This window comes from Adiantum capillus-veneris, chromosome 11, assembly GCF_014529385.1.
Source record: "Adiantum capillus-veneris isolate H3 chromosome 11, ASM1452938v2, whole genome shotgun sequence".
NCBI classification, from domain to species: domain Eukaryota; kingdom Viridiplantae; phylum Streptophyta; class Polypodiopsida; order Polypodiales; family Pteridaceae; genus Adiantum; species Adiantum capillus-veneris.
In genome coordinates this window covers 18,701,232-18,712,083 of record NC_140941.1, presented here as the reverse complement: position 1 = coordinate 18,712,083, position 10,852 = coordinate 18,701,232, and the positions used below count along the sequence as shown (strand labels likewise).

Below are 10,852 nucleotides of genomic sequence, written 5' to 3'. Positions count from 1 at the left end.
AAAATATAGGGAATCAAATGAGGAGGGCCCTCATTTGTTTTTTTGATGTATATTTATTTACAAGAGGTAAGAAATAATACCTGTAAGAAATACGAATTTAGTGAAAGACAATGACTGATGGTGGAAAGTATTTTTGAGGTTTTTTCTTAGGAGTGGATTCACACCAAAAATAAGAGAAGCTTGTGTGAAGATATTTTTATAAGGAATAAAGAGCATGGAAAATGGTAAGAAAATTGTGGTAATGGTGAGTCAATGTTCATAGCATACATAGGTAAATAACACACACCTAGGTAGAAATATTTAAATAAATACCAAAATAATAATGAAAATTCCTTATATTTAGGCCCTATATACAATGAAATATTTACACACAAATGCGCAATAATATATCTTTTTTTTTTTTTTTGCTCAACTAGCCCAATGACTAGCGTACTGAGGGTTTTAAGAAGATATGGGAAAAGCCCCCTAACTCACGCACGCCTATGTACATTGAAAAGGTAAGAACAGCCATAGTGTGTAGGTGATTTTGGTAGGGTGGAGTAACTCACTATGGCAATTACGGAGAGCTGAAAAACGTATATCAATGCTTTTAGCCCACCACCTATTCCCAAAGCTAGGGAGCCACCTATTGACCAGTGGATTGTGAAGTTGACACCCTTTGATGGCGTTGGGGTTGTGAGAGCTGACTCCCATTTACTGCAATTTGTGCAAGCTTGTAGGTTTGAGGGTTATGAAAAACCTGATGACCTTATAAGGTTCTTTCCTGTTTTTCTCACTGGGGTAGCTATGCAGTGGTACCTTAGTATGATGTGTCATTCTCCACATTTGATAAAGACTTGGGATGGATTGGGTAGCGTTTTTGTCGCCAGATTCTCTCCTATTTTGCCTTCTTGTTTAGTCTTTGGGACCCTGTTAGAATTCTTCCAAGGGGAGGGTGAACCAATTGATGAGTACGTTAAGCGTTTTCAAACTTTCAAGATGAAGCAATGTGATCCCCATTGTTTTGATGAGAGAGTTTTGTTGGAATGTTTTCTTACAGGTATGTTGATGGATATTCAATTTCATGTGAGATTGTCAGATCCAAAGAAACTAGATGAGTTTTTTGCATATCATCTATAACTTTATCGTATTGTGCAAGTGTGTGAGTGCAAGAGTCTGTGTGTTTGTCAAAGGGAGTTCTGAGAAGCCTTTGTCAAATATTTTTAAAAAAAGTGCTCTAATATGTCTGTTTAATGTGCTACCGGGATGGTGTTGAATGTGTTGAGGAAGGCCGAGTGTTGCCAGGGGAAAACCAAGCTTACAGTCAGTGTCCGGCCGCCCATAGCAGAATGGAAATATTCTTTAACATCATATTCTTTAACACTTCTCACTCCAATGAGAGGGGCAACTCTTTTTGCAAGTCAAGGAGGGTTCGAGCAGGCCATGAGAGGCAAAGAGTAGAGAGTGGGGGTGTGAACCCATACTTGTCTTCTTTTTAATGAGGTTAACTATTATTTTTGGAATGACGAGGGGGTGGCAGAGACCAAAAGACGGAAGGGTGTGTCAATTGCAGCAGACCGCCGGGTATTGAGGGGATAGAGAGGCACAGCAGGTTGCAATGGGGTTCTCGAGGGCGAGGAAGCAAGAGAGCAAGCCAGGCCAAGCGTACCTTCGTTTTGGTTACCGGGCCATGATGAGGAGATTCCGAGCAAGGTTGCCGGCATACAGAGAGAGGGCTCGTCCCTATTGACAAACGAGTGAGCACCATCGTGGTTTGCAGGCTATTCAGAGGATGAGGCCACGACCTCGTCGTTTATGAAAAGAGGTACGCATTGGTTTGGCCTTGCAAGAGATGGGAGAAGGGAGATAATGAGGCCGAGCAAGCCATAATCGATTGAGGCTCGGGCTACGCTGACAGCAGAAAAGGAGGGGAGCCTTTGCTGGCCGCACCATGAATTAGAGAGAGATATCTCTCTGTGTGTGCATAATCAAAGAGCGAGAGGGTGCTGCCCTGTTGCGAAGCAAGAGAGAGAGTGTACTCAGCCCTGCTAAGGATTAAACGAGTGAGGAGAGAGAAATCTCTTGGTGTAGGTAACCAAAGAGAGGGCTGGCGAGCCTCTCTAGGCTACCAAAATCAAGGGGAGAGAGGATTGCTGCTATATGATGACGAGAGAGAAGAGAACACTCTGCAAGTCGGGAGTGAAAGAGAAAGATGAGATGGCTCAAAAAATGGTTGCTACCGAAAGAGAGAGTGAGAGATGCTTTCTTTCTTCGAAGCCTTTGGCTTTATTAAAACCCACTAGGGGGTGCTCTCATAGGAAGGGATTCGAGGAGGATTGAAGAGAAAGAGCGATTTGTTGTTGCTACAAGTCGAGCTAGAGAGAGAAAGAGGATGCTTGGGACGCCTGTTCGGGGCTACTGTTGAGAGAGAGTGAGTGAGTTTTCCATGAGGCTATTGTGTGTGTGTGTGTGTGTGTGTGTGTGTGTGTGTGTGTGTGTGTGTGTGTGTGTGTGTGTGTGTGTGTGTGTGTGTGTGTGTGTGTGTGTGTGTGTGTGTGTGTGTGTGTGTGTGTGTGTGTGTGTGTGTGTGTGTGTGTGTGTGTGAGAGAGAGAGAGAGAGAGAGAAACGAGTCAACGAGTTATCGTGCTGCCCTATAGGGTGTAAGCCAAATACCTGCGCTACCCTATAGGGTGTAAGCCCTGATACCTTCAATCAAAGTGGAAGCCTACGAAGCTGCATCGACAAAAGGTTTTGAAGTCAAAGATAAGTTTTGTAAAACTTGCTATAAAAACAATATTTTCACTATTCAAATTGCTCAATAATTTCACAATATCTTGTTCTCGTCTCAATTTGCGTCTCTCTCTTTCAAACTAAAGACAACATTCTCTCTCTTCCTTTTTGCTGAACTATTAAGTGATCATGTTCGTGGATAATCATTGATACAATCTGGCACCGAGACTGCATCGCACATTCCTTGGTAGCATATTTTAGCAGCACATCTCCAGCCATAGTTCCTTGTTGGTGGGCTTGGGTTGGGGGTTTGTCTTTTTGTCTTTGCTTGGTTTTTCTTGTCTGGTCCTGCTCGATGGCCCAGGCACAGAAAAATATCCATCAGTGGAACGCCCGGTGGGACCCAGCTTCTAGCGTTCTCGCTTGAGCGAAGTACCTACAATTCTCACAGATGGAGCTAGTTTTTGCTTTTTGCTAGTATTTGATTTTTCGGCTATTTTTCTTCCTCGCGACCATCTGGGATGCATTCATATCTAGGCGGGGGGATTCCAAAAAAGGGGTTATTTTGAATTCTGTTGCTACCTAGACCTTGAATATTGTTGATGATGTTGGTGAGCATTTAGGCTTTTACAAAATTTGGGATGAGTTTTTAGCCCATTTGAGCGATGAAGTGGATGAAAACGGGGGCATTTACCTTGAGGATATTGCTTCGAGCGAAGCATTGAGAGAGAATGCGACTTTTGACGAGTGCATATGGGATGGGTTTTTGGCCAATGTAGTGGATGATGCCACTTTTTTTGAATCTTTTCTTACACAGGAGAATGGTTATTTACCTCTTGTTCTTTCCCACCCTCCCACCCTTGTTGAGGAGGTGTTGTATGGAGTGGGGTTTACACATTCTTCTGAGCATATCGATGAAGAGATGCAACCCTTAGAAGGGGTCGGGTTTGTCACAGGGGATAAGTGTGTGGTTGCAGCCACACATTTGACGACATTGTCCTTATTGAAGATGTTTGTGATGTTCTAGTGTTAGCAATCTTGATGTTTCTGATGGAGATGTGGTTCCTATTGAAAATGTTTTTTTGAGAGAGCAACATGATTCTCTAGTTGCAGATCCCGTGGTTACTAATGGTTATGATGCTTTTAGCCCATCACCTATTCCCAAATCTAGGGAGCGAACTATTGACCAGTGGATTGTGAAGTTGACACCCTTTGATGGCGTTGGGGTTGTGACAGCTGACTCCCATTTCTTGCAATTTGTGCAAGCTTGTAGGTTTGAGGGTTATGACAAACCTGATGACCTTATGAGGTTCTTTCCTGTTTTTCTCACTGGGGTAGCTATGCAATGGTACCTTAGTATGATGTGTCATTCTCCACATTTGATAAAGACTTGGGATAAATTAGGTAGCGCTTTTGTTGCCAGATTCTCTCCTATTTTGCCTTCTTGTTTAGTCTTTGGGACCCTGTTAGAATTCTTCCAAGGGGAGGGTGAACCAATTGATGAGTACGTTAAGCGTTTTCAAACTTTCAAGATGAAGCAATGTGATCCCCATTGTTTTGATGACAGCGTTTTGTTGGAATGTTTTCTTACGGGTATGTTGAGGGATATTCAATTTCATGTGAGATTGTCAGATCCAAAGAAACTAGATGATGCATATGCACAAGCTAGAGTTGTGGGGGAGGCCTTTGAAGCTACCGCCCTAGAAGACCAATGGAGGGTAAACTTTGACGCTGAGCGAAACGACAGAGAGGGTTGTTGGAATGCTATGACATGTGCTTGAATTCTATGACATGTGCTTCTAATGTTCCTATTCCACCATCTCTCACTCCAACACCTTTGAAAGCTAATGAGGCACATGTTTTTAAAGATAACACTTCTTCTCTACCACATCGGGTACCACATGTGCCAAAGAGTGAGTTGTTTCCCATCCAAGGGGGTTTGGCAAGATAAAGAAAAGAGGGAAAATAATAGAAAAAGGGTAAAATTTAAATGGAAAAAGAAAAGCCCAATGGATAAGGCACCCGTCTAACCGGAAATTCTGGGTTCACACTAGCAGGCTAGTTTTCCCCACAGGATGCCACTGTTGCACTCTTTTTCGGCCAAGGGCATGGGGATTTCAACAAAGAAACAGAGCATCTGCATGAGATTTGAGTGTTGAAGAGATCTTGAAAGGTTGTTTTATCATAATTTTCACGGCGATGATCTCACTTGGTCTGCTTTAAGGAGTTGTTTTGACATGGTATGATATGCTTGGAAATGCTACAACGAAGTCCTCGACCTTGACGACTAAAGATCGACATCGATCACTGCTAGAGATGTACAAAGGAAGTTGGGCAAGGATGGTCACCAATGGCCGCTTTTTTTTTTTTGCATATCATCTGTGACTTTATCGTATTGTGCAAGTGTGTGAGTGCAAGAGTGTGCGTGTTTGTCAAAGGGAGTTCCGAGAAGCCTTTGTCAAATATTTTTAAAAAAAGTGCTCTAATATTTCTGTTTAATGTGCTACGGGGATGGTGTTGAATGTGCTGAGGAAGGCCGAGTGTTGCCAGGGGAAAACCAAGCTTATGAGACGGGCAAATCTTTTTGCAAGTCAAGGAGGGTCCGAGTAGGCCATGAGAGGCAAAGAGTAGAGAGTGGGGGTGTGAACCCATACATGTCTTTTTTTTAATGAGGTTAACTGTTATTTTTGGAATGACGAGGGGGTGGCAAAGACCAAAAGTTGGAGGGGGTGTGTCGATTGCAGCAGACCGCCGGGTACTGAGGGGATAGAAAGGCACCGCGGGTTGCAAGGGGATTCTGGAGGGCAAGGAAGCAAGAGAGAAAGCCAGGCCGATCGTACCTTCGTTTTGGTTACCAAGCCATGATGAGGAGATTCCGAACGAGGTTGCCGGCATACAAAGAGAGGGCTCATACCTATTGACAAACAAGTGAGCACCATCGTGGTTTGCAGGCTATTCAGAGGATGAGTCCACGACCTCGTCGTTTATGAAAAGAGGTACGCATTGGTTCGGCCTTGCAAGAGATGGGAGAATGGAGATCATGAGGCCAAGCAAGCCATAGTCGATTGAGGCTCGGGCTACGCCGAGCGCAGAAGAGGAGGGGAGCCTTTGCTTGCTGCACCATGAATTAGAGAAAGATATCTCTCTGTGTGCATAATCAAAGAGAGAGAGGGTGCTGCCCTGTTGCGAAGCAAGAGAGAGTGTACTCAGCCCTGCTAAGTATTAAACGAGTGAGGAGAGAAAGATCTCTTGGTGTGGGTAACCAAAGAGAGGGCAGGCGAGCCTCTCTAGGCTACCAAAATCAAGGGGAGAGAGGATTGCTGCCAGATGATGACGAGAGAGAAAAGAACACTCTGCAGGTCGTGAGTGAAAGAGAAAGATGAGATGGCTCAAAAAATGATTGCTACCGAAAGAGAGAGTGAGAGGTGCTTTCTTTCTTCGAAGCCTTTGGATTTATTAAAACCCACTACGGGGTGCTCTCATAGGAAGGGATTCGAGGAGGATTGAAGAGAAAGAGCGATTTGTTGTTGCTACAAGTAGAGCTAGAGAGAGAAAGAGGATGCTTGGGACGCCTGTTCTGGGCTACTGTTGAGAGAGAGTGAGTGAGTTTTCCATGAGGCTATTGTGTGTGTGTGTGTGTGTGTGTGTGTGAGAGAGAGAGAGAGAGAGAGAGAGAGAGAGAGAGAGAGACACACACACACACAGAGAGAAACGAGTCAACGAGTCATCGCACTGCCCTATAGGGTGTAAGCCAAATACCTGCGCTGCCCTATAGGGTGTAAGCCCTGATACCTTCAACCAAAGTGGAAGCCTACGAAGCTGCATCGACAAAAGGTTTTGAAGTCAAAGATAAGTTTTGTAAAACTTGCTTTTAAAACAATATTTTCACTATTCAAATTGCTCAATAATTTCACAATATCTTGTTCTCGTCTCAATTTTCCTCTCTCTCTTTCAAACTAAAGACAACATTCTCTCTCTTCCTTTTTGCTGAACTATTAAGTGATCATGTTTGTGGATAATCATTGATACAATCTGGCACCGAGACTGCATCGCAAATTCCTTGGTAGCAGATTTTAGCAGCACATCTCCAACCATAGTTCCTTGTTGGTGGGCTTGGGTTGGGGGTTTGTCTTTTTGTCTTTGCTTAGTTTTTCTTGTCTAGTCCTGCTCCATGGCCCAGGCACAAAAAAATATCCATTAGTGGAACGCCCGGTGGGACCCAGCTTCTAGCGTTCTCGCTTGAGCGAAGTACCTACAATTCTCAGAGATGGAGCTAGTTTTTTCTTTTTGCTAGTATTTGATTTCTAGAATGTTTTTCTTCCTCGCGGCCATCTGGGATGCATTCATATCTAGGCAGGGGGATTCCAAAAAAGGGGTTATTTTGAAGTCTGTTGCTACCCAGATCTTGAATATTGATGATGATGTTGGTGAGCCTTTAGGCTTTTACAAAATTTGGGATGAGTTTTTAGCCCATTTGAGCGATGAAGTGGATGAAAACGAGGGCATTTCCCTTGAGGATATTGCTTGGAGCGAAGCATTGAGAGAGAATGCGACTCTTGACGAGTGCATATGGGATGGGTTTTTGGCCAATGTAGTGGATGATGCCACTTTTTTTGAATCTTTTCTTACACAGGAGAATGGTTATTTACCTCTTGTTCTTTCCCACCCTCCCACCCTTGTTGAGGAGGTGTTGTATGGAGTGGGGTTTACACATTCTTCTGAGCATATCGATGACGAGATGCAACCTTTAGAAGGGGTCGGGTTTGTCGCAGGGGATAAGTCTGTGATTGCAGGCACACGTTTTGATGACATTGTCCTTATTGAAGATGTTTGTGATGGTTCTAGTGTTAGCAATCTTGATGTTTCTGATGGCTATGTGGTTCCTATTTAAAATGTTTTTTTGAGAGAGCAGCATGCTTCTCTAGTTGCAGATCCCATGGTTACTAATGTTTATGATGCTTTTAGCCCACCACCTATTCCCAAAGCTAGGGAGCGAACTATTGACCAGTGGATTGTGAAGTTGACACCCTTTGATGGAGTTGGGGTTGTGACAGCCGACTCCCATTTACTGCAATTTGTGCAAGCTTGTAGGTTTGAGGGTTATGACAAACCTGATGACCTTATGAGGTTCTTTCCTGTTTTTATCATTGGGGTAGCTATGCAATGGTACCTTAGTATGATGTGTCATTCTCCACATTTGATAAAGACTTGGGATGGATTGGGTAGCGCTTTTGTTGCCAGATTCTCTCCTATTTTGCCTTCTTGTTTAGTCTTTGGGACCCTGTTAGAATTCTTCCAAGGGGAGGGTGAACCAATTGATGAGTACGTTAAGCGTTTTCAAACTTTCAAGATGAAGCAATGTGATCCCCATTGTTTTGATGAGAGAGTTTTGTTGGAATTTTTTCTTACGGGTATGTTGAGGGATATTCAATTTCATGTGAGATTGTCAGATCCAAAGAAACTAGATGATGCATATGCACGAGCTAGGGTTGTGGGGGAGGCCTTTGGAGCTACCGCCCTAGTAGTCCAATGGAGGGTAAACTTTGACGCTGAGCTTAACCACAGAGAGGGTTGTTTGAATGCTATGACATGTGCTTGAATGCTATGACATGTGCTTCTAATGTTCCTATTCCACCATCTCTCACTCCAACACCTTTGAAAGCTAATGAGGCACCTGTTTTTAAAGATAACATTTCTTTTCTACCACATTGGGTACCACATGTGCCAAAGAGTGAGTTTGTTTCCCATCCAAGGGGGTTTTGGCAAGATAAAGAAAAGAGGGAAAATAATAGAAAAAGGGTAAAATTTAAATGGAAAAAGAAAAGCCCAATGGATAAGGCACCCGTCTAACCAAAAATTCTGGGTTCACACTAGCAGGCTAGTTATCCCCACAGGACGCACTGTTGCACTTTTTTTTGGCCAAGGGCATGGGGATTTCAACAGAGAAACAGAGCATCTGCATGAGATTTGAGTGTTGAAGAGAGCTTGAAAGGTTGTTTTATCATAATTTTCACGGCGATGATCTCACCTTGTCTGCTTTAAGGAGTTGTTTTGACAGGGTATGATATGCTTGGAAATGCTACAATGAAGTCCTCGACCTTGACGACTAAAGATCAATATCGGTCACTGCTAGAGGTGTACAAAGGAAGCTAGGCAAGGATGGTCACCAATGGCCGCTTATTGTTTTTTGCATATCATCTATAACTTTATCGTATTGTGTAAGTGTGTGAGTGCAAGAGTATGTGTGTTTGTCAAAGGGAGTTCCGAGAAGCCTTTGTCAAATATTTAAAGAAAAAGTGCTTTAATATGTCTGTTTAATGTGCTACGGGGATGGTGTTGAATGTGCTAAGGAAGGCCGAGTGTTGCCAGGGGAAACCAAGCTTATGAGAGAGGCAACTCTTTTTGCAAGTCAAGAAGGGTCCGAGAAGGCCATGAGAGGAAAAGAGTAGAGAGTGGGGGTGTGAACCCATACTTGTCTTCTTTTTAATGAGGTTAACTGTTATTTTTGGAATGACGAGGGGGTGGCAGAGACCAAAAGACGGAGGGGGTGTGTCGATTGCAGCAGAGCGCCGGGTACTGAGGGGATAGAGAGGCACCGCGGGTTGCAAGGGGTTTCTGGAGGGCGAGGAAGCAAGAGAGCAAGCCAAGCCGAGTGTACCTTCGTTTTGGTTACCAGGCCATGATGAGGAGATTCCGAGCGAGGTTGCCGGCATACAGAGAGAGGGCTCAGCCCTATTGACAAACGAGTGAGCACCATCATGGTTTGTAGGCTATTCAGAGGATGAGGCTACGACCTCGTCGTTTATGAAAAGAGGTACGCATTGGTTCGGCTTTGCAAGAGATGGGAGATCATGAGGCGGAGAAAGCCATAGTGGATTGAGGCTCGGGCTACGTCAAGAGCAGAAGAGGAGGGGAGACTTTGCTGGCTGCACCATGAATTAGAGAGAGATATCTCTGTGTGTGCATAATCAAAGAGCGAGAGGGTGCTGCCCTGTTGCGAAGCAAGAGAGAGAGTGTACTCAGCCCTGCTGAGGATTAAACGAGTGAGGAGAGAGAGATGTCTTGGTGTGGGTAACCAAAGAGAGGGCAGGTGAGCCTCTCTAGGCTACCGAAATCAAGGGGAGAGAGGATTGCTACCAGATGATGACGAGAGAGAAGAGAACACTCTGCAGGTCATGAGTGAAAGAGAAAGATGAGATGGCTCAAAAAATGGTTGCTACCGAAAGAAAGAGTGAGAGATGATTTCGTTCTTCAAAGCCTTTGGATTTATTAAAACCTACTAGGGGGTGCTCTCATAGGAAGGGATTCGAGGAGGATTGAAGAGAAAGAGCGATTTGTTGTTGCTGTAAGTCGAGCTAGAGAGAGAAAGAGGATACTTGGGACGCCTGTTCGGGGCTACTGTTGAGAGAGAGTGAGTGAGTTTTCCATGAGGCTGTTGTGTGTGTGTGTGTGTGTGTGTGTGTGTGTGTGTGTGTGTGTGTGTGTGTGTGTGTGTGTGTGTGTGTGTGTGTGTGTGTGTGTGTGTGTGTGTGTGTGTGTGTGTGTGTGTGTGTGTGTGAGAGAGAGAGAGAGAGAGAGAGAAACGAGTCAATGAGTCATTGCGCTGCCCTATAGGGTGTAAGCCAAATACCTGCGTTGCCCTATACGGTGTAAGCACTAATACCTTCAAGCAAAGTGGAAGCCTACGAAGCTACATCGACAAAAGGTTTTGAAGTTAAAGATAAGTTTTGTAAAACTTGCTGTAAAAACAATATTTTCACTATTCAAATTGCTCAATAATTTCACAATATCTTGTTCTCGTCTCAGTTTTCGTCTCTCTCTTTCAAACTAAAGACAACATTCTCTCTCTTCCTTTTTGCTGAACTATTAAGTGATCATGTTCGTGGATAATCATTGATACAATCTAGCACCGAGAGTGCATCGCACATTCCTTGGTAGAAGATTTTAGCAGCACATCTCCAGCCATAGTTCCTTGTTGGTGGGCTTGGGTTGGGGGTTTGTCTTTTTGTCTTTGCTTGGTTTTTCTTGTCTGGTCCTGCTCCATGGCCCAGGCACAGAAAAATATCCATCAATAACCCTCTGGCTGTATCATATAAACTTCTTCCAAATCACCATTCAAGAATGCATTATCGACATCCATTT

The 10,852-nt window shown here is 44.0% G+C and overlaps 3 protein-coding genes and 1 pseudogene across 3 annotated transcripts; all 4 read left to right on the top strand.

The window, feature by feature from the left end:
• Positions 1-579: 579 nt before the first annotated feature.
• LOC147446954 (uncharacterized) lies at positions 580-1,119 on the top strand (the record flags this gene model as incomplete). Its single annotated transcript, XM_086523548.1, has 1 exon — positions 580-1,119. A coding segment is annotated over one exon (540 nt), but the record flags the coding sequence as incomplete, so codon positions are not given.
• Positions 1,120-1,245: 126 nt separating this feature from the next.
• Positions 1,246-4,491, top strand: LOC147446953 (uncharacterized; annotated as a pseudogene).
• A 2,528-nt stretch (positions 4,492-7,019) lies between these two features.
• On the top strand, positions 7,020-7,601 carry LOC147446952 (uncharacterized). The gene has a single exon (XM_086524222.1). The coding sequence runs from the start codon at positions 7,020-7,022 to the stop codon at positions 7,599-7,601; it is 582 nt and encodes a 193-aa protein (XP_086380348.1).
• Positions 7,602-7,646: 45 nt separating this feature from the next.
• Positions 7,647-10,131, top strand: LOC147446951 (uncharacterized). The gene has a single exon (XM_086524221.1). It carries the CDS (start codon positions 7,647-7,649, stop codon positions 8,307-8,309), a length of 663 nt encoding a protein of 220 aa, XP_086380347.1. The 3' UTR covers positions 8,310-10,131.
• Positions 10,132-10,852: the final 721 nt, after the last annotated feature.

Excerpts from the sequence above, each read along its gene's own strand:
- LOC147446952 (XM_086524222.1), top strand. The coding sequence starts at position 7,020 with ATGTTTTTCTTCCTCGCGGCCATCTGGGATGCATTCATATCTAGGCAG.
- LOC147446951 (XM_086524221.1), top strand. The coding sequence starts at position 7,647 with ATGGTTACTAATGTTTATGATGCTTTTAGCCCACCACCTATTCCCAAA.